Source organism: Gamsiella multidivaricata (assembly GCF_025024155.1).
Source record: "Gamsiella multidivaricata strain RSA 2152 chromosome Unknown BC939scaffold_8, whole genome shotgun sequence".
Taxonomy (NCBI): domain Eukaryota; kingdom Fungi; phylum Mortierellomycota; class Mortierellomycetes; order Mortierellales; family Mortierellaceae; genus Gamsiella; species Gamsiella multidivaricata.
The window spans coordinates 587,440-609,675 of NW_026251716.1; the positions used below are offsets into that span (position 1 = coordinate 587,440).

General features: G+C 49.2%; 6 protein-coding genes across 6 annotated transcripts; 3 read left to right on the forward strand and 3 right to left on the reverse strand.

Moving 5' to 3' along the window:
- Nucleotides 1-1,136: 1,136 nt before the first annotated feature.
- Nucleotides 1,137-3,714, forward strand: BC939DRAFT_440205 (uncharacterized protein). Its single transcript, XM_051554052.1, has 3 exons — nt 1,137-1,395; nt 1,526-3,060; nt 3,155-3,714. The coding sequence occupies exons 2-3, from the start codon at nt 1,624-1,626 to the stop codon at nt 3,653-3,655; spliced, it is 1,938 nt and encodes a 645-aa protein (XP_051416113.1). The 5' UTR covers nt 1,137-1,395; nt 1,526-1,623; the 3' UTR covers nt 3,656-3,714.
- Nucleotides 3,711-9,274, reverse strand: BC939DRAFT_440208 (uncharacterized protein). The gene is made up of 9 exons (XM_051554053.1): nt 8,779-9,274; nt 8,577-8,679; nt 8,301-8,472; nt 8,090-8,211; nt 7,887-7,988; nt 7,518-7,798; nt 6,886-7,430; nt 4,485-6,790; nt 3,711-4,377 (listed from the first exon to the last, which is right to left on the reverse strand). The coding sequence occupies exons 1-9, from the start codon at nt 9,097-9,099 to the stop codon at nt 3,767-3,769; spliced, it is 4,563 nt and encodes a 1,520-aa protein (XP_051416114.1). The 5' UTR covers nt 9,100-9,274; the 3' UTR covers nt 3,711-3,766.
- A 166-nt stretch (nt 9,275-9,440) lies between these two features.
- BC939DRAFT_440209 (HAD-like domain-containing protein) lies at nt 9,441-11,668 on the forward strand. The gene is made up of 8 exons (XM_051554054.1): nt 9,441-9,691; nt 9,785-9,834; nt 9,930-10,245; nt 10,328-10,436; nt 10,537-10,622; nt 10,736-10,810; nt 10,910-11,051; nt 11,147-11,668. Exons 1-8 carry the CDS (start codon nt 9,572-9,574, stop codon nt 11,356-11,358), a joined length of 1,110 nt encoding a protein of 369 aa, XP_051416115.1. The 5' UTR covers nt 9,441-9,571; the 3' UTR covers nt 11,359-11,668.
- Nucleotides 11,669-14,256: 2,588 nt separating this feature from the next.
- BC939DRAFT_490032 (uncharacterized protein) lies at nt 14,257-15,808 on the forward strand (the record flags this gene model as incomplete). Its single annotated transcript, XM_051559438.1, has 6 exons — nt 14,257-14,457; nt 14,487-14,515; nt 14,604-14,717; nt 14,814-15,121; nt 15,536-15,658; nt 15,759-15,808. 6 exons carry the CDS (start codon nt 14,257-14,259, stop codon nt 15,806-15,808), a joined length of 825 nt encoding a protein of 274 aa, XP_051416116.1.
- Nucleotides 15,809-16,050: 242 nt separating this feature from the next.
- Nucleotides 16,051-17,606, reverse strand: BC939DRAFT_407182 (ammonium transporter AmtB-like domain-containing protein; the record flags this gene model as incomplete). The annotated part of the gene is made up of 2 exons (XM_051552866.1): nt 17,260-17,606; nt 16,051-17,145 (listed from the first exon to the last, which is right to left on the reverse strand). Coding segments are annotated over exons 1-2 (1,296 nt in total), but the record flags the coding sequence as incomplete, so codon positions are not given.
- Nucleotides 17,607-20,798: 3,192 nt separating this feature from the next.
- On the reverse strand, nt 20,799-22,206 carry BC939DRAFT_490034 (uncharacterized protein). Its single transcript, XM_051559439.1, has 4 exons — nt 21,679-22,206; nt 21,425-21,524; nt 21,077-21,308; nt 20,799-20,983 (listed from the first exon to the last, which is right to left on the reverse strand). Exons 1-4 carry the CDS (start codon nt 22,116-22,118, stop codon nt 20,823-20,825), a joined length of 933 nt encoding a protein of 310 aa, XP_051416118.1. The 5' UTR covers nt 22,119-22,206; the 3' UTR covers nt 20,799-20,822.
- Nucleotides 22,207-22,236: the final 30 nt, after the last annotated feature.

Sequence of the window (22,236 nt, forward strand, 5' to 3'; positions counted from 1 at the left end):
GGTACGTGGAAATGACCCTGTGAGAACCTTGCTTCATGTCGAGGATGTCTTTGCACTGCATGTCTTGCTCTGGACTGCAAGCTAACGCGAAATACTACACCGCTCTATTTCCATGGTGTGCCTCGGGAACAATGTCGTTGCGTCTAATGACCGAAACCTGCAGCTTCAACGACCTATATTGTGCACCACGGCTACGATGCCGAAAAGGACGACGAGCTGACCCTCGAAGTTGGAGACCTCATCGCTGTCTCAGACATGTCTGACCCAGGCTGGTGGGTCGGCGAGAGGGTCAAGGACGGCAAGGCTGGCTGGTTCCCGTCCAACGTAAGCCTACTTCATAAACACACCTTTTTTTTTTTTTTTTTTTTTTTGGGCGTTATTTCCGTGCATTAGGAACTTCAGGAACAACAGGAGAGGGTATATGAGCAGGGCAACCTGTATGGACTTCCACCTCACACTTCAATGACTCTATTACCAACTCGACTAGTTTGTTAACCCATACGAAAAACCAGCTGAAACGGCTGTCCCCGTGGCACCTGCTCCAGTTTCTCCCACCGAACACAAGCAGGAAGGTAAACGATAGAAAAACGTAATTTGTATGCACCGTGTGGGTACAAAGTCCGTCGTACTAATCTCTGGTTTTCGGTTTGTGAACACACATGAAATAAAAAAATAAAAAAAACCCCCATTATAGGACCTATCCTTGCCAGAGTGGAATATGACTACGAAGCAAAGGAGCCAGGAGAGCTGTCGCTGGAGGCAGGCCGTGTGGTCACCGTTCTTGAATCGAGTGACTCGGCCTGGTGGAAAGGCGATTTGAACGGCAAGGTCGGAACATTCCCCAGCAATGTAAGTTGAGCATTTGCCCAATTGAGCAACTTTGTCCCTCCTCAAGCCGAAGCAAAATGATGACGCTTTTTCTCGTTTTTCACTTGATTTGATAGTATGTCAAACTCATCGAGAGCAAGGATGAGGAAAGCTCTGAAGACAAACCTACAAAGTTCAGGTTGGCAGCGTTTGGAGTCAAGCAAGGAGGACTCGGTTCGTTGTTCGCAGGAGGCGTCATTCCTGGGCTGAAGAAGACCGGTGGTCTGAAGAAACTAGGAGGCGCCGAATCATCTGGTCCTTCAGCAGCACCAGCACCAGCACCAGCAGCCTCAGTAGTCCCCTCAGTCCTTACTGGAAGCGCATCCAAGAGGAGCTCAGTGGATGAGCCCCGCTCTCCGGCAGTCAGCAGCGCTCCACCCTCAAAACTCACACCTCCTGTCGCAGAAGAGGTCCTCGCACCGTTGATCAATCCGGCTCCGGCCCGTGCCGTCCCTCCACCAGCCCCTGTGGAGGAGGTTGCTGCAACTCCCGAGCCACGTATTCCCAGCCGTGCGAAGAAGCCCAAAGGTACTGTAATATTTTATTAGGTTGTTATTCGATTGAAGTGCTTGTAATAGGAGATAGAAGTACCAACGCTTTCCCCCTTCGCCCTTTTCTTTCCTTTCTTTTCTTTTTTTTTTTCTTTCTCGATCCATAGCCAAGCATATCAGGGCTCTGGTTGTCTACGAATACACGGCACAGGAGGACGATGAGATCTCGCTGGAGAAAGGATCGTCAGTAACCGTGCTCGACAAGATGGGTGACGAGGGCTGGTGGTCCGGCAAAAACGAGCAGGGCGAGATCGGCAACTTTCCCTCAGACTTTGTTCAGGAAATCAAGGAGGATGCAGTTCAGTCCCCAACCATCGCCTCAACGTCTTCATTTCCAACTCCTGCTGTTGCTGCCACTGTCGCTGCAGCAGCTGTTCCTTCAGAAGAACCCCCGAAATCGCCAGTGCACCCTCGCTTGCCTGTTCACGCCCCAGTAGCACTTCCGGCCGTTCCTACGGAACCCCTTCGTACTGAACCAGTCCGTGCCAAAACAAATGAGACACCACTGACGACTCCTCCGCCGATCCCTCGTAGCTCTCGTCCACCCTCAATGATCGCCTCGCCTACGTCCTCGTCAGCCCAGCTTAACTATGCCGGACCTGTCCACGGCGGCCCACCTCTGCCTGTATCGCCTCCTAGAAGAATGTCGACGGCCTCCCGCTCTAGCAGCAGCAGGGTCCCTGTGTCTCCCCATCAGGCCAATGCACCTGACCTCCCTAACTCTGACCGACAGTTTTTGCCGGATGAGGCCCCCAGCGCCCTCGCCTCTATCCCTCAGGACCAAGAAGACTCTCAGGAGACAGAAGAGGTCCCCACTCCCGCCCCACAGGGTCAAGGCTCTCAAGAGATCCCCGCCTACACTGACATTCGGGTGCCTCCTCATAACACTCTACCTCCCGTTCCCAGCTCTGACCGACAATTTTTGCCACCTATTACGGATGAAGCCCCTAGCACCCCCGCCCCCATCCCGCAGGACCAAGAAGGCTCTCAGGAGGCTATTGCCGCTGACCACTCGAACCGTAGCTCTTATATCCTCCCGACACCGGTGTCTCGTAACCGTCCGCTGCCACCGTTGGCGAGACCACCGTCGATCCATCAGATCACTGAGAACAAGAGGAGGTCGGTTGTGCTTCCACCCACGGCACACTTACCTCCGGTTCCGAGCGAGGCTGAGGAGGCTGTTGCGCAGGAGCCAGAAACTACACTCAAGGAAGAAGAGAAAGAGAAAGAACCGGAAGTAGAGGAAGTGAAGCCGCATCAGGAGCATGAGGAAGCTGCGCCGCCAGAGCATGAGGGAGCTGCGCCGCCAGAGCATGATGTTCAAGTGGAGCAAGAGGAACCCGGCACTGTAGTTGCTCCGGGTGACACGGAGGAACATGCCCACAAGGAGCAGCAGGAGGATGTTCCAGAGACTGCTACTACTCTTGATACTACTCCTGCTGCTGAAGCGGATGAGGAGACTGCTGCTGCCGTGGAGGAAAAGGAGCCTGAGAAACCCAAGTTGCCCGAGATGGAGGGTTCTGGGCCTGCGCTGAGCCATGCATCAAGACCTCGACCTGCCAAGGGTCGTAAGCCCCCCTCAGCACCACTGCCCAACCCTGAGACTAGCTTTGTATCGCAACTGGAAGCTGAAGTCAAGGCTGTAAGTCCCAATAATTGCTGACTATGGACCTCTGCAAAAATGCTCTTCTTGGGGTCAAAAACGAGGACTAATAATGAAACGCTCTATTTGGTAGGCACCTATTCCTGAGGAAAGGAAGCCCGAATCCACTCCAGCTTCTGCCAATGTTCCCCCCGCTGTCGAGAAGGCGGTCCCACTACCACCCCCCAAGCCCATCAAGCCCATTTTCCAAAAGTTCCCTACACCCTTCGCCGGTGCCCAACCAGCCTCTGTGTCCTTGCGTCCAACGGGCCGCCGTACAGACGCGCCTCAGAGCCCCGTCAATTCAAGTTTGGAATCCTCATCCTCTGCGCCTGCAAGTACGACTGCTGCTGGATCGGGGGGTGCACCTCCACCTGCAGGAGGTGTCAAATCCTTAACCTCACGGTTCGGACAGTTCCAGGGCGTGCCTGCTTCGGGCAATAACTCTGCAGTGCTGGAGCTTGAGATTGCAAAACTCCGTCGCTGGATGACCGAGGAACTCGATCGTGTCAAGAAGGAGCTTGCGGATGAGCGTGAGAGTCGCGAGAAGCTTCAGGAAGAAGTTAACCAGCTCAGGGCTCAGTTGATGGGTTAAAAATAACATTGTGAACAATCGCAATTACCATTAAAACACGGTATTCTTATTTTATTTTATTTTATTTTATTTTATTATGCGTTGCATGCAGCAAAGTGAAAGTGGCTATTGTTAGTCGACATCCATGGTTGGGTTCTCCTGCTCAGTAGAACCCTCTGCCATCTCTACATCCGCAGTGGCAGCATCGCCAGCAGGAGCAATATTCTCGGTCTCCTCTGAAGGAGGCTGCAAGCTTTGGATATACGTCTGCTGCAACTGAACCGCATACTGCTGCTGCTCCTTCATCATGCCAAACACGTACTCGCCAATCTGACTGACACTTTCAATCTCATAATCCTTGGTCTTTGCTGCCTCCTTCTCCTTGGCTTCCTCCTTCTCCGCCTTGTTCTTCTTGGCCTTTTTGGTCTTTTTGCCGCCCTTCTTCTGTGCTTGTTCTTCCTCTGCCTCTTTAGCGACAGCATCCTCCTTTGTCTTCTCGTCTCCAGTACCGCCAGTAATCAAACGCGTGGTATTCGGATACATCTCTCCAGTCTTGAGCCACAGCTTCGTGGGTCGTTCCAGCAGTCTTTTAAACGCCGGCTCGAGCTCGTGGCAGTTCTGGAACAGCTTTTGGCGACCAAAGATGTACAGGCCCAAACGGGCACGGGAGAGCGCCACAATCAGACGGCGTACATCGCGAACATGTCCTACGGCTTTTGTCCTGACCAGCGACAGCAGCACATCTAAAAGATTAGTAAAAAAAAAAAATTGACATGAGTTTCATGCCAACGCCGCTTTCGATGTGCCACCATTTGAGCATGAAATGTATATCCATCCTTGTATTACTCACAGTCGTTCTGTTGACCTTGGTACTTGTCGACGGTCGCAACACATGCAGGTCGTCCAAAGATTGGGTTCCAGCTGCACCGCTGATTCAGGACGTCGCGGATCAAATCCTTCTGTCCATTATACGTCGTTAGGATGGTGATCTTCTCGGCCGGATAGCCCAGCAACCGCATGTACTGGTACACTGCCACCACGTACTCAGCCTCTCCCAAATTCTGAATAAAATGAGGCCGTGGTGCAGTCTCACCCTGTCCCTTGAAATTATCCACGTTCACAAATTGGTAGTCGTACAAGAATCCAGGGTTGGCGAACCTGAACTCCTCCCTTTCCGTGATGTTTGGCAGGTCGCCCAAGTTTTTGTACCGCCACTTGTACAGCGCTGCCATATCTGAGCGTGCACGACCCTGCGCATCCAGCTCGACCGTGGGTACGCCCAAACGCACGAACCGCGTAAACATACTCTGCTCCATGTTGCCGTACTGCTGGAATGAAGTATTCTTGACCACGGGTGGAAGCTGGTTATGGTCTCCGATTAGGATCACACGCTTCAGGCGGTTCACGCCGTCTTCGGGTTCTTGCAACAGCATGGGGATAAACGTCTCGACCTCCAGAATCTGAGCAGCCTCTTCCATCACGATGTTGTCGTACTTGAATCCAAGGTTCACGAGCTCGCGGCGCTTGAGCGCAGCATGCGTGCATGTCATCGCAATGATCTTAGCCTCCTTTGTCAGCAAATAATTGGCCCTGTCGTAGCTTGTGCGAAGCAACTCGAATGCGGAAACCTCCTCCAGCTGCTCAAACAGCTTGCCTAGATGACGGAAGCAGCCCTGCGCAGCCTCCATGGCGTCTTCGAAGGTGGCGCAATCTGAGAACAGAGGTGAGGGCGCATTGCTGAAGTAGACTTTGAACGGGAACAGCTCCTTGACTAGCTCGATACTCTGCTCACTCTCCTCCTTGCTGCTCACTTGGCGTTCAAACTCTCTCCACATGGGAATGACGTGGTATGAATTGAAGTAACCAGCAGTCTCACATGTCGATCCATGCTCGCCTCCAATCTCCAATGAATATGCCAAGCGATCGACCTCCGCCAATAAATTGACACGCTTCTCCAAGAATGAGGTGACACGACCATACTTGCTGAAGCTGAGCTCCGTGTTCAATTCCTCTTCTCCGTGACCCAAACGCAATAAGTGGCGCTCATCTACATCCAAGGCGATAATTTTCTCAAAGAGCTGGTTCAGGGCTTGGTTCGAGTGCGTGACGAGAAGCGTGTGCTGGTTCGGGAAATTGTTGTAGAGGTTGGCGATGATCTGGACCGCGACATCCGTCTTTCCTGTTCCAGGAGGTCCGACAACCAACGTCAATCCTGGGTTCGTTCCTGCCTTGATCGCCTCCACCTGCGTAGGAGTGAACCGGACCTGGTTTCTGTTGGGAATATCCTCAGGGTAAGGGCCCATATTGGGAGTCCTATATGTGCTCACAATCAGCTCGTCCTGCGCCTGCTCTTCCTGACCCTTGTTAGCCTTCTCTTTCTTTCCCTTCTCGCCACCCTTCTTCTTCTTTGAGCCCGAAGTAGCAGCCTCTACAGCTTCCGGGAACTTGACAACGAACGGTACACCCAATGCACTTTCATCACCATTCTTTGCCTTGACGGTCATACCAGGAAAGGAAGCCTTGAGATGATCCAGATCCAAGAATGTGTCCCTGAAATCGATTTCTCTAATCTGTCGCTTCAGCTGCGAGTAATGTGCGCTGTTGGGGTTTCCGTATCCTAAGAACACATCGTGGAGCCACTCCGGTACCATCAGATCGCTCTGCATCAGATCGCGGATTGTCTCCAGTACGGGTTTGAAGTTGTTCTCTTGAGGTTTCCTGCGCAGAACAATGTTGAATGTCTGGTACACGTCGGACCCACCATTCTTCTTGACATTCTCCTGATCAATCTTATACTGGTTAGGGTCCAGTGCCACGCGGAAGGTCCTTGTGTTACCGGTGCGATGATCCTGGATCATTTGAGGATCGCTCTTCTTGTAGTCAAAGGGCCTGCCATTGGGTCCAATCACGCTCACAACCTCACATCCACGAACGCATTTGAGACCATAGTGCTTTCGGAAGGAGACCTTGCCATCCCATTGCTCATCAATGTCCTCATGCGCCTCAATCGTCAACAGGAACAAGATATCGTGCTCACGGATAGCTTCCCATTCTGCCTGAATCGCATCGGTGTATTTCCTGACATTGAACGTAACATCCGCGGTGATTAAGGAAGGCTTATCCTCACCTAGATTGGGCTTCGCTACCTCGACCATCCTATGATAATGAACGTAGGGAACGAAGATAGTTAGTACAGCTGCCCTTGAACCCATATATGTAATTGCGGTCCACTACATGAAGGAGCAGCTTACTTAAAGTAGCTGATCGGCGCAGCGACTCGAGACCATCCCGAAAAAACCGTAGTGCCTTCGGTCGGCCCTGCTCTTGGTCCAAGTCTCCTAACGGCATCCTCAATATCCTGTCGGATTTCGTAGTTGCTCTCCAGTCTGAAGAGATTGAAGTTGCGGAGCAAGTAATCATGAAGCGTCAAGAACTGAAGGTTGAGCTTTGGTAGGGCGAGTGGCCGATCCGCATTGTACATCTCCTCCTTCACGGCAGCGTCCTCAAATAGCGCATTCTCGTCTGGATAAAGAGGCAAGGCATTGATCTGTTCAATCTGACTATGTCGTTTCTCGAACTGAAGAAGCAGAACCTCCAGTAACATCGCTCGTGAATGCTCCGCTGAAGAATTCGTGATCCTTGCTGTCCTGATGTGCAAAATTTGGCAGAGTTGCACGAGCTGCTCCTGGTTCAGGTTGTCAAATTGCTTTGTAAGCGATTCTCTGTTCTCGATGGCCCTGAGGTTGGTCATTGCGAGGTCGATGAGCTCATCTTTGAAGTACGAGAATGCAATGCGCTAAGAAATTCGAGGCATCAATCGGTTAGACCGCGAGTTCAGATATAAAACTGGATATCTGAGTCCACACATGTCAATGTCCCGTACCTGGAGTTTTGTCAGTTTTGAGGCATGAATCTCGGTCATCTCCTCCCTGGTGAGGGCGAGTCCAGTATGGCTGTTGATCTCGAACCCGACATAGAAGGCAAGGATGTCCAAAAGCTGGGCGAATAATGCACCGGCCCTCTTGTTGCTGGCGAGTTTCGACAGCTTGCAGATGGCAACAATCTGGTGATCCTCAATTAGCGTGTTGAAATAGCGCCTCGTTGGCAATTGCGCCTCCAAATCGATCAAAAACTCCATGAATCTTTCACAGTATGCAATCTTGTCTATTGTTCAGAGCGACAAGTGTTAGTTGGTGAGGTTTAAGACGGCCCATGTTTGCCCTTGATGCGCTTCTTGAACATGACCTTTTACCTTGTTCATCATCCTCGATAGATTCCAGGATCTCCACAAAGCGCTTCATCATTTCGCTCAGCCATGTCCTCTCGAAGACCGCCTTTTCCTGCTGTTTTGGATCTATTGAGACGCAAGTAACTTGCCGCTATTAGCGCCTGCTGGACAAACCGAAAAAGAAGGATGGTGATGTGCTTCCTTGAACTTTTCGATCAATCTCATACCCATTGCGTCGAACTTCTTCTCGAGATGCTTCCAGAATTTCAAGAGTTGTGGGTATTCCTTGAACTCTGCTTCTCTTTTTGCGGAAGACACCAATGAGTGCCAGGTTGACAACGAGACTAGCCTACGTAGATAATGGACAACAGAGACGTTATGTGAGCATTGCAATGCGTTTACAGAGTCGAATTATGTGCCGTGTCCAAGGGCTCCTACCTCATGCATTCTGATCTGATGAGGGCATTCTCCAGACTCTGGAAGCAGTTGATCATGAACACCAAGAGATATCGCTTCATTCTTAAGTCAACCTCCTCCGATTCCTGTAAGCAAAGTCGCAGAACCTCTTCAAAAAAAGCTGGAAAGTTCTCTGGTGATTCCTCAAATGTGCCTAAGGAAAAAAAAATGGGTCAGGTTGATGATCTAAATCTTACGAGTGGATCACATCGTCGCAAATGTTGTATCTTCAAATACAGATGAGTCAAAACGGCGTACCCCATGCTTCGACTCTGCTTCTGAACTTTTCATTCACCATCAAGACGATCGAAAGGACGTGTATTGTTGGAGACTGGTCGGGCTGGTAGTGGCGCCAGAGGTACTAATTGAAATTATTGGGTAGAGTTCAAGGTGTTCAATGACTAACTCATTAACAAAGATCACCCTGCTTTGAGAACAGAAGGTAGTGCAGGCACCTTACCTTCTCCAGATACTGATTGACTTCAAGCAGTGTCAGTTTTATAATGCTAAAGTCATGCTTGACAAGCTCCTCCCGGTAGACGCGCTCAATGACCTCAGCATCATAATTATCAGCTGAAGCGTCGCTCTTGGTCCACGCCTCTGCCAAGATGGCAATTGAGTCGTTTTGCATGTCTTTCACAGAAGGTCGATATGTGCCAGCATGACCTCCGCTCTGGTTCATGCCCTGACCCTGGTTCTGGTCCTGGCTCTCGGTCCGGTGCTGATCAGTGTTGCTGTCGGCTGCAGGCTGAGCGCTTTCTGGGATGCTGTTGGACGACATCTTGATCACTGATGAGAAGGAAGGGTGGTGACTTTGTGTGTCGGCGAATGATAATGCCCTGAGGCGTATAGACTTGATGTTTTATGCGAAAGCGCTTCCAGAGGACGAAAGTGAGGAGGGAGGCGTAGGGGCAAAGAAATGAGAGACGATGCAGTGGAGGAATCAACAACAAAAGTGAAGGGTGCTAATTGATAACGAGAGGCTTGGTGGTCAAACAATTGTGTTCAAAGACGCGTCCAAAGATCGCGACAGGCGAGACCTTTCAGATCTGATACTCGGTGCGGAGCATTGGAGGGTGCTGGAATGTATACATGCTGTATACAAGGCCACACAGCGACAAGGTTCCCGGACCGGTCCCACGAGTCAGTCCTTGTGATGCACGTATAAAAGGCGGACCGCTGTTTCACATACCACCCTATGTCGCCCCTCCCCTTCCTCATTCCTTCATCCCAGACTGTCCCATTTAATCACCATGATTGCGCGTCTTTCCATCAGGGCACCCAGAACCGCCTTCTGTGTGCGTAGACTGCATACGCAACCCAAGACAGCGCCTTTCAATATCGTCTTTGATATCGATGGTGTCCTGATCAAGGTTCGTTCAAATATGGCGAAGCAATCGAAATATAAAGACTTTCATGTCCCCCACATGAATTGCAAGAAGTAACGCAGATTTCAACGACTTCAGGGAAAGCAAGTTATCCCTCAAACCCGCCGAGCGCTGGAACTTCTCTGGGAGTAAGCAACTACGACAATCCCTTTATCTGTTTTACTGACCTTTGCGGAATGAAGCAATATGGAGTATTGACGCCCTATCGTGTTTATTGCCTTAGGAACAATGTGCCCTATATCTTCCTCACCAACGGAGGCGGCGTGCCCGAGTCCGAAAAAGCTGAAGAGCTCTCCAAAAAGCTCGGCGTCCCCGTCAACCCAGACCACCTGATCGTGTCCCACTCGCCCATGCGGTCGCTCGTTCCTCAGTATAAAGACTCTAATATTTTGGTCGTTGGAGGCAAGGGATCGTCCTGCAAACGTGTCGCAGAGTCCTATGGATTCAGACGTGTTGTCACCCCCGAAGAAGTTCATGCAGTCCATCCCTCAGCTTGCCCTATCTCATTTTGTGAGGCGCGTCCTGTTCCATTCAACAAGGTGAGAAGAGCGGCCGGTGTGCCCAAGTCTGCTACTGTATCCAACGTACGATCTTGTTAAACCGTTTGCCTGTTGATCATAGGAGTACCTTCAGAACGTCGGAATGCCAGTTGAAGCGGTTATGGTCTTCCACGACTCTGTAGACTGGGGCCGCGATCTGCAGATCTGCCTGGATGCCCTTGCATCAAAAGGTATATTTTATCAGTGCTCGAATCGCTTTGATAAGCTTGTATGGTAGACGCCAGCTAGATAATTAATGAAGTATCTGCATTGCGTGATGTATCATATTAGGCGGGGCATTGGGGACCATCAAGGACTCTGAGGATCTGCATTCGACCAAGCAATCGGTTCCAATCTACTTTTCAAACCCTGATGTCGTATGTATCTAACGATAGTTCAATGGCAGCAATGGCTCGATGGTAGCCATGGAATGCGCGATTGCAATCTTGACATACAACGTTCGTGCCTTCTCTCATTTTCCTGGAACTAGGTCTGGAGCAACGAATACCCAGTCCCTCGTTTCGGTCAAGGGACTTTTAAGCTGTGCCTCGAGAAGATTTACAAGGTAGATGACCCATTGATTCTCTGAACACTAGTACAAGACTGCGGACAAAACTAACATGGATGCTCATCAATGTCACGACCTTGTATATTCGGTACCCAGAACCTGACGGGTCAGGAGCTGGAATTCACTACTTTCGGAAAACCCATGACAACTACCTATCAATATGCTGAAACGCTTTTGAATAGGATTTCACCTTTCCCGCCAACATCTGATGGGCAACCCTCGAAGCGCACCGTCTACGGTATGAGTTGGCGCCCTATTTGTGTACGCGGTTCGATTTACGTTTTCGGCAGGCCTCTGATACCTTGAAACCTTTTCCTGCATAACTTGCTTTAGCTGTTGGGGATAACCCATACGCCGATATTGCAGGCGCCAATGCATATGGCTGGGACTCTGTATTGGTCAAGACTGGCGTGTTCAGAACCAAAGGCTATGAGAATCATCATGTGCACCCTGCCACAGCCGTCGTAGATCACGTCGAGGATGCTGTTCGCTGGATCTTCGCCAAGGAAAAGATGAAGGCGCAGGAGCAACAGAAGCAGCGCTGATGCAATGAACCTTTCGTAACTACACAACACACCTTTAACAAAGAAGAGGATTGCTCAGCTGTCGATTGTACGAGATGAGGCGATAAATGCGGCTATTTGATAACTGGACAGGCCAAGAAACAAAGGACAGAAGGCGCTCCTCAGCAAGAATGCAAAGGATTAGACATATGAGATTGATGATATCCATAGTACAATTAGAGTCGGAAACAAAAAGCTGTTTACAGAACTACAGGTCCTCGCTCTAGGATTGAATGCATTACTTTATTCTAAAAGAGACGCATGCAATTGGCTTTACCATATAAGTAACCATTCCTACCTGGGCTGCTCAACTGTTGCGGAGCTGAAAAAAGAAAAATGTATGGACACGACGCGTTGTGGCTGCCTGTGGTTTGCTATGATAACGGATGCCGAATCTGTGGCACATCTTCGCGTGGGCGCGCTGCTTGCGTTACATGATGATGAACATGGCTCTGATTCTCCTATAGACGTGTCTGCAGCGAGACTGACGAGGTCGAAACTGGCAGGGAAACGTGTTCATCCGTGCCAACTCGATCGAAAGGCAACAAACAACATTTTCATAAACCTTGCCGTGCTATGCTCGACGTCCTCAGAAATGGCCGAACAGACATCTCTATTGTGTGCTGTGATTAGGGTTTATGGGCAAGGACCTAAAACAGCTGTTTCCATCACACGAATACGATCTTGATCTGTAAGAACGCTATCCCGGACGATGCTTTTCTACAGCTGTGGCTCGAGAAGCAAAGTGCAAGGCCACATAGACATAGTCGCGCAAAAAGGCATTATGCACTAGCTTATAGCACGAAAAATGACGATTGCCAGGACAACAACTGTTTAATTTTGATATATTAGTTCCAGTAGGAAGGCATACTTCTTCGTGCAATAACTCTTCTGCTCAGGAATGAAAACAGGTAGGACGTTGCGCGCTAAAGTGGTCCAGACAACAGGAAGATGCCCGTATCGATATCGCTTCATGATCTCTAACAAATGCTCCTTTGCCGCGGAACCGTCCTATATCTGGTGGGACAAGCTGGTTGACAGTGGGTGCTCGATTACTATTCCCAATTCATCCTCAAGCCATGGGCACTCACAATATAAAATGTGGAAACAAAGCAGAATAGAGTTGTCGTTAAAACATAGCATGCGATTTTGACAAGTATATAGATACGTTAATTGACACACCACAAGGTGCTCTTAAAGCAACACTCAGACGGTGCTTGTGTACACAGGTCTGGATGGTAAAGGTGTGCGCCGCTGACCAAGTAGCCACACTATCCAGACGCCCTCACAAAACAAGCGAGTGTAATGATAGCTGGCGCATCACAAGGAAGTTGAACAAGTCTTCCTGGACCGCCCGGGGACAAGGCGAGCATTCCCATACCTTGGTGTAAAGGCCACGAGTTGGCAGGAAATAGAGATAATGCCCACTATCTTCCTTCCAAGGTCGCGACCGATGGACTAAGAAGGAGGAGAACGTCCTAGCGTGACCCTGAGAGTAGAGAGGCCAGATGGTAACATTACCTGTCGGCTTGAATACCGGCAATGCATCCTAACGTGCGCCGCTAGTTAATAATGGTTGGATGATAATCCAGGATCAAGATCCGTGGCGATGTGTGTGATGCGGATGTTTAACGGACGCAAGAGATATGTATAAGTGAGCCATGTCTAAGCTTAAGTTAATATTTAAGGTTTTCTCAACTGCTGCATCGCAACTTGGCAACTCCTCGCTATGAATCCTGGCAAAAGCAACAAGAAGACCTCATCGCAAAAGGTCGATTGGCATGCTGCTCTGGAAGCAGGACGGAAGTGGAGGGATCATATAGACAGTAATCGCGCTGGAGCTAGTTATTTCACTAGTAGAGAGGACCCACTTGCATTCGATCCATTGGAATAGCTCAAGTGGAGGAACCAGGATCGGGATACGACGATGAAATCAGTCACCATAGAATGGAAGAGTCCATGTCAAAGAGTTCAAAATGTGGCTAAGGGAGCGCGCCCGATGACCTCGGCGGTGGTCGCCCTATATCTTCAGAGCAGGCTGAACGACGAGCGTGCAACTGATTTGCTGCAGACCAACAATGAGCAGTTGCGCGATACAGGTCATGCCCAGATACAGGCCTTGATGACAAAATGGAGTAGGTCGTGAATCTTTTATGCTACATGTTTATGCGATACTGAGGGTGCTTCTATTCACTTGAACTTTTCTCTAACAATTTCAACCTCTTAATAGAAACATCAAAACAGCCAGCATCACCATCACAGTCGTCGTCGTCGTCACTGCCGCTATCATCCATACCTCCTCGCGGAGCTCGCAGAGATGTATGTTGCGAATTATCGGACAGGTTCATATCGTTGTGTATTTGTTTTGACTCGCAATCATCCGATCATCCAATCGTCCGTAGGGTCCTGTTTCGGTATCGTCTACTGAAGATTCCAACAAAGAATCGAGCGGGCTGACTTCAGAGGCGGTGGGGCTACCGATATATTATACATGGATTGATCACATCGTCAACGGGGTATGTGGTTGCTCGTTATCTCCACTATTTTAATCCTAATCTTTCGGGCAAAGTTTTTGACGATATGAATGTTATTAACGCGCCATATACTGCCTATCAGGCTCGAAACATTCAACGGGACCCTGTTCCCGAGCTCCCTGCGGCATTTCGCTCGGAGAATGAGGAAAACATCCTTAATTTCGTCCATAAGAAGCTATCGCAGGAAAAGCTATCGGTCATGGAGCAGAAAGATGCCTTGTAAATACACATCGCATTTCACTGCATGCTCTATGCTTTGTTCAATAGTCTAGATAATCAAGCCGTTATTTTTTTTCCGGTTGATCCTTCTAATAGGGTTGCTCTTTCAAATATCCTTAACGCCGACATGGAGAACGCCGATAACACCTTCGACCCAATTATAGGACGAATCAAGGAGCTGAGGGACGTCCCCATCCGCAAAGTCCAAGTAGATCTGTTGTCGGCACTTAGCACTGTCCTTAAAGACGAGGGAATGGAGGGTCTTTTGTTGGAAGCTCAAATTCGGAGAGGAGACCTTGCTTGCAAGAAAAGGAATGAAGAAATCCCAGTAAGGACATTAAGGATTACGACGATCAGATTTCTGTGTTGGGCATAATTGAATACTGGTATGTTCAGAAAGCGACCATTTCATGAGCATGATATTATACCTCATTATCTTAAATAATACTAACATCGTTCTTGGCGGTAACGTAGTGCGATCATGATCAGTAGGAAGAAGTTTGAAAATAGCATGGCAGAGCTGACTCCCACAGCTCGTTGGAGTTACGTCCTATCTATGCTATTGGAATATACAGTATACTTGGACCTGTATGTCTTTGTTTGTCGCATATGTATCATTTTATTAGTATTTTTGGGAAATCCATTTCTGACTCTTTCTGTTCTATTCATATCGTAATATCATAGCGGGGAGCTCGCCTGCAAGGCGTCGCAACAAGATATCACGCTGCAGGAACGGTTTTTCGGTCCTGTATACAACAACCAATCGCCTGGCCAAAAAATCAACATGTTGCTGAGGGTCGTGGAGAGCAGCTCCGGAGATAAACCCCTGATCGAAATAGGGTGCAACGAGCACAAGGCCACCCGTGTCGATCCAGAGACGGTGCATCTCCAGGCCTTAAAGAGTCATCGCATCAATGGCTCCATCCTCGCCCGGCTCGAAGAACAAGGTCTCAACACAGATACCGCCTTCTCCATCTATCTCGATGCCCACGGTAAGGTGTATTGGTTTTTTGGACCTGTTATTGGCTGTCAAGAAGTGTGCTCAAATATCTCCACGCTAAAAATTTAATGTTGCATGCAAACGCAGCAACACATAAGAAGTTTTATCAATTTAGCTGAGTTGAGTTATGCCGAACACATTTATCGTTCTAACGTCTACTATCCTGGTCATAGGCATGAGTGCATGTCTTTTTGCGATGAGAAGAGTGGAGGATGTTTATGGAGTGACCAGACTCGGCAACACGCTGCTACTCCCTACGAATGAGCAGGAGATGGAATCGTTCCTGGAAGGAGACACGCTGTCTTCGCTATTTATGTACCGAGTAAGTACATGCACTGGTTTCTTATTTTATTTTTTGCGTTCCCAGCCATCATTTCTTGTCAACCCAAACGCTTACGTTTGGTAGGAGAGAACGGCAATACTGGCCAAGGAAGTGCTGCGTATGAGAGCATAGAGGCTTCTGAAGAAGAGATGCGGGACACCGTCGCCTCCGAGGCGCAAGACTCCAAGCGTTTACACTCCATGAAAAGTAAGAAACGCTTAAGAGCGAGTGACAACTCTAGCGTGTATCTTTTTTCGGATGGAGCTATATTATGCTATGCGCGATATTTCCATGGCCAATTATGTAGGAATACAGGCCACCTCCTTGCTTACCGCGTACTGTACAGCAAACTCTTAACTTACAATAAACGAATTTGCTACAGTACAACATTATTTTATATTTGGGGTTTTTTGTGGTGTAAAAGTATAGAACTACATCTGCGTTTTGCAAGGATTACTCAAAAGCATAGTGCCAAAGACGAATTATACGACCTGTTGCTGCCTTCCAAGGGTCGATACGCTTCCGACCTTGGCCTCACCAAAACTCTCGATGCTGTGGACCCCGCTGTTGGCCTCTCCGACCTCAACGTTGGGATCAATGACCTTGGCCTTCTCACTTAAATGACCGTAGCAGGCTTCTCCAAGCTCAGCAATATCCAGACCAGCATGCTCCTGTTCCGAATCCGCACGCAGGTTCAGTCCAGGGATCTTGTTCATGATGACGAGGATCAGATAGGTGATACCGAACGACCAGGTAAGACCAGCAGTCGAGTCAGCAAGCTGGTAACCAACTTGGATCCAGTTGCGGTCCAACCAACCTCCGGCAATGACAGTGGTACCATCGAGGGCGGCAATAGAAGCCTGGGCGAAAACTCCCGTGAGGATGTTGCCGACAATACCGCCCACACCATGGACAGCAAAAACGTCGAAGGCATCGTCGTACTTGAGGTAGTGCTTCAGACGGACAGCCATGTTGCAAGCGAGCGCACCCAAGAATCCAATCGCGACACTGGAGGCAGGGGAGACAAACCCTGAGCCGGGGGTGATGGCGACCAACCCAGCGACAGCACCAGAGCAGAAGCCGAGAACCGATAGCTTGCGCTCGTGGCGGTAGTCGAGCAAGACCCAGGTGAGACCAGCAGTCGAGGCAGCCAAGTTGGTGACAACGCAGGCCATGGCAGCGCGCAAGTTGGCTGAGAGTGCCGATCCACCGTTGAATCCGAACCAACCGAACCAAATGAAGCATGTTCCAATGACAACGTTGCTCATGCTATGAGGACGAAAATCCTTCTGGTCGCCAGAACGCTTACCGAGGACAATCGCGTAGGCCAGCGCAGCAGCACCTGAAGAGATGTGAACAGGCGTACCACCAGCGAAATCGAGTCCTCCCATAACAAAGGACCATCCGTTAGGGGACCAGGTCCAGCAGGCGATAAAGTCATAGACGAAAGTGGTCCACAAGAAGATGAAGACAAGGGTGGGGACGATACGACCACGCTCTGCAGCAGCACCGATGGCGAGGGCAGGAGTCAAGGCAGCAAACATGCACTGGAAAATCATAAAGACCAGATCTGGGATCTTGGGGTTGCCGACGGAGGGTTGGTCGAGGACGCCACGGAAGAAGGCGTTCTCGAAATTTCCGATCATTCTGCCACCGGATTTACTGAATGATAGCGAGTATCCGAATAAGAACCACTACAAGAAGATTGGCGGCGACAAAGAAAGAAAGAAAGAAAGAAAGAAAGATGTCAGTTGGGGGTTCGGAAAGGCCGAAGAAAGGGGTGAGGAAACGGGAGACGGGTGATCTACCTGGAAGGAAACAACTGCGATAGAGCAGCAGGACAGCATGATGAGCGACAGAGCGTTCTTGGAGCGGGCCATGCCAGAGTAAAAGTAGCCGATTCCGGGGATCATGAGCCAGACCAGGGCAGTGGAGGCCAAGGTCCAGGCGATGTCGCCGGCATTGTATTGGGAGCCGATGACCGCAGTCGCGGGATCTGTAGAGTTCATATTGAACGACGGGAACTGTTGAGGAAGGCGATGGGCGGTTGGTGCTAGGGGTGTAGACGGAGGAGTGGACGGACACCAGAAGCGGCGAAGATCAGACCGGAAGAGGAAGAGAGGGAGGAGGAATGAACAATGCCGGAGACTTTTTGGGTTTCGCGTTGTTGAAGGGGAAGAAAAAAGAAGAAAGAAAAAAAAAAAAGAGGGAAAGCGGTAGGCTTTATAGTCTCCCAAGAACGACCGAGGAACAGCGCCACCAGGAATCAGTCAATCCGGGGTAAAGGAGGAGCATGCAGGGAGGGGGGAGCAGGCAGCAGGCGCCCAGGCAGTGCTGTAAGCAGTGGTACAATACAAAACACCATCCACCCATTCATGCATCTATCCATTCATCATCGCAGGCAATGCGACGTTTAGAGCGATGTGCAGGCGATAACAACAAAGGGAGAACAAGGACTGGAGGGGCTCGTTGTTGGCGGACCACACCGTGTTCGCGCTCTCGAGATACGGTCGGCTCCAGCATCCACGCATACATCCACACACATACAGGTACTGCTGTTGTACATGATGTCTATCTTCTTTGCATCGCTGACCTGATGCTCCTTTGGCGACAAGATTTAGGGCCGCTGCATGCGCTGGCTTCCGCCATCTTGTGTCACATCCTCCTTGATGCCTGCTGTGGATCAGCTCTCAGAGGAAGGACGCGCTCATCTTGGTTTACCTCAGAGATAGGGGATCAAACGGGTGTAGCCTGGAGAAGTGCTCCTTGGTTTCGTTCATATAAACAAACAAACAAATAATGCATTCAGCTGCACATACCACCTTCTCCTCCACTTCTGCTCTTCCACTAGACTGATGACACGATATGGCCACACCACGGCAGGGCGCCAATGCACAAAGAAGCAAAAAAAAAAAAAAAAAAAAAAGAAGCCCTCTTGAGTGTTCTACACAACAATGCAGTTTCGTGATCCTAGGATGAATTGGCCGTCGAGCGTACCATTTGTCTAATTGCGTACTTGTCTAGACCACTACCGAATCAGATATCCAGATATCTCGACCGACATGAAGTCAACATACTCGGACACATACACACATGCATACATACACACATACACACACGGCTGACCTTCTTCCAGCCATACTTCCCTTTTCTCACCTTTTTTTTCCTGCCCTTCCTTTCACGCAAACGCTTTCATTCCCCCGATCTCAAACATGACAATCCGATCGAAAAGGTAATGCGGATGCAAGGATGGCTCCAGGGAGGATCGGAAGCACTGAGTTGTGTTGTGTGTCTCATCCTATGCGAGAGTGTTGTCTGCTGAAGAGAAAAGTGGAGTGTTGTTGTTGACAAAGGCAGAGTCAAGGCCAAAGGACGCGTATCTATTCATGTGCAGCAAACAGCAGGCTGTGACGCGTGGGCGCTGTTGGAAACATCTGCCTACGCCGCAATCGATTGGCTCTGCTTATCAGCCAATGGGAGCACAAACACGCGTTTCTGGTGGGAAGTGATAGGGAGAACGCGATAAAGCGCACGTGGCAAGCAAGGCTCACCACAAAAAATAACTTTTAAAAGTATAATGCCCTGCACGACCTCATACCACAGCGACTTTGCGCCCCCCTTGTCTCCAGAAATGACCTGGGTAAAGAGTGGACCGTGAGCGAATTCTTTGAAGGTGTGGACCGGTCTACCCTCGCATCCCATGTTCTCGTTCCTGAATGATGGAGACGTGATAAACCTTAAATGGCCTAAGCATAAAATGATCCTGGTTGACCCCGCACTTTGCCAAATCTGGCAACACTGAACTCTTTTCTTTCGAAGTGTCAGTTCGCTCGCGAATACTTCCTTCTTCATTTTCTGTTGTTGCTTGTTTGTTTCTCCAAAGTAGTGATCCCTTGTGCCACATGCGATTGCTCGGGGTTTGAATGCTTAAAACAGAGATGACACATCTGTCGCCTTTCAGCGGAAGGAACCCGTGTTTGTGGACAGAAGAATCTTCGATATGCACTTGCTTACACAATATAGCATATTCTACAGGAGACAGTTCGTTGATCGTGTGCTGTACTTCAGTGCCTGTTTTTCATACTGTACCAGGTCCCGGGTTAAGGCAAGCTGTTTCCCCCGTTCTGTTTTTTGCTTTTGCTTTTGCTTTTGTTTTTGTTTTCTGTTGCCATCTTCGCACATCTATTTCTTTTTTCTTTCTTTCTTGCCGCTAAACACGACACGAGAGTTTTTGCAGTACGTCGCGCCAACCACAGAATTTCGAAAAGCAAGGTTAGACTATTGAACTAATGGAGGAGAAGCTCAACATGTGTTTGCACAGGACTGATAGCTTTTTTTTTTTTTTTTTTTTTGCCGCGCATCAACTCTCAACGCTCAAACCGCCTGCGCACTTCAACACCTCAAGTCTAGTCTACTATAGCTCATTATGTGCATTGAATTGCATATGGGAGTACACCTGTTGTTGTGGAGGAACAAACAATCTACACTCCTTTTTGCGAAAAAATGCACTTTTCATAGTGAAATGTGCATTTTTTTACTGAATTAAAAAAATATAAGGGCGTTATTCAGTCCATTTTTATATCTGCTTGGATTTACGGACCACCAATCGTGCTGCTTTTCGGGGAAAAGTGAGAGAGGGAAAAAGTGTGAGGATATAAGGTAGGGTCACCGCCATCACAAAACTGAATAACGCCCTTATATTTTTTTAATTTAGTAAAAAATGCACATTTCACTATGAAAAAGGAGTGTAGACCACCACCTAGATTACCTGGAGTTTTTTTTTTTTTTTTTTTTTTTTTTTTGGTAAAAGAGGAGGGTGCTGTTAACGATGCTAGACTTTTAGGCAAAAAGCGCGATCTGGTAGGTATTCAGTTTCGTAGAGGAATGTTGGTCCAGCTGCCAACCCGGTTACTGAGGGTTAAATCCCCAAGCGTTATAGTGAGGCCGTAGACAGATTCCTGTAGTAGCGAGCTGGTGTAAACCTTGGGTATGAGAAAGGGCCCGATGCGAACTCGAAGGACTAGCCAGATCCACGGCACGAGAAAGTACTGTATGACTCTGCTCTCCTTCTTTCTGCAATCAAGTCAGCAGTGCTGGTTATTGGGTGCTGGTTATTGGGTCCTTGCATTCATGTTTCCCATGAAACCCGGTCGCCGTACTCAGTCGACCTTCCCTTGGTGGCATTGCGAAGCACACAAATACAGACCGGGGAAGCAGTACACCTTCAGCGTAGCCCGATATATTTTTTTGATCATTTTTCGGGGCCACTTCCAAGACTAGCTGGTTCGTCAATGTCCTTTTCTTTCAGGAAATATGTATCAATTGAACGCAATAGCATACGTAGCGCTGTTTATTATGTATGGTACACGCTCTAGACATGATCGGCGACAATGGGCTTGCCAGCAGCCCAGTCCCGGATCACATTCTTAATGCGGATCCAATACTGCAGCTCGATCGCAAGCGTCTTTGCCGCCTCCAGATCCTGCTCCCCAAATGCCTTTGTCAGCCCATCGACCGTCTCCTTGATGCGCGCTATCAACCACATCCCAAGAAAACAAATAATCAGTTACAATGTCATTTGTCGTTACACCAATGAATAACTAGGGCAATGGAAGCACATCATACCATCGTTCGTATTTTTCAGATCCTCGACCTCCTCTTCCGTCTGTGCGTCTTCCAAGAGCTCTCTTGCCTCCATGACCTCCATCAGTAGCTCTGGCGCGTTTAACGACTCGGTCTCGTGGATAGGAGCACCAAGAAGGTCTAGCATGTAGTTGGCACGGCTGAGAGGCTCCTTCAATGTTGAGTAGGCCTTGTTGGCAAGTGAGGATTGCTGCTGTGCATACATTTGATCGCCCTAGTTACCATGTTGGTTGATACGATTGAAGGTTATCTCAGGATGTTGCGGCAGTAGGAAGGAGTGAATATGAAAAAGAGGTCTCCAATATTGTCGAATTAAAAGCTGGAACATACATTGGTGTTGAGTGAATAAGAATCCGGGTGGATCTGTTGCTGGATCCTCAAGAACTTATTCCGCAGAGTTTTGACGTCAACATCGAACGTTGGCTCTGGGCTAAGTGGGACGAGGAAAAACAAACAAACAAATAAAAAGAATGCGTGTTCATCCTTAGTTAGATTAGATCGGATCCATGACCCCTAGAGTGACAAAAAATAAATAAATCTTGTTTGAACAAAGAGCGCAGCGGCAGCAAACTATTGAGGCGTACTTCAATCCAAGGGTCTCGTAGTAGTTGGCGCCAGGGGCGATAGGCTGGACAACTTTGCAGTCTGGGTTGCTGCACAAGAGAGCCATGAAGGGGATTGGTGTCGAGCACTTCCAGCAGGGTCGTGTCTCGGGTTTCTTTGGTGTTGCTGACTTGCTGCTGTCGCTCTCTTTAACTGGCACTGAAGAGTGAAAATGCGAAGCAGCAGACGAGGCCATTGGGATACGCCTGTGGCGAGTAATAGTCTTTGAGAGGCAACTGCTGTTAAAGGGAAGACAAGGTGGAAGGGGTGCGGGTTTAATGGCGTTGTTCCTGGTAGCTGCAAGTGTCAGCGTTGAAAAAGCGTTGCTTGGGCGAGAGATCTGGCGACAGGAGGCAGTTGCTCTGACTCTGGAGGCGTCCATGAGCGAGTTGAGGATCATTCGGGTCGTTGTCGGTGACATTGTTGAAGTGGGCTCGTCGGTAAGAGCGGAAGAAGTAGAAAAGTATGAAGAAGAGTAATGGGGTGAAGAAGAGATCAAGGCGAGAGACGATCAAAGACGCCCTCTTGTCAGCGTTTGG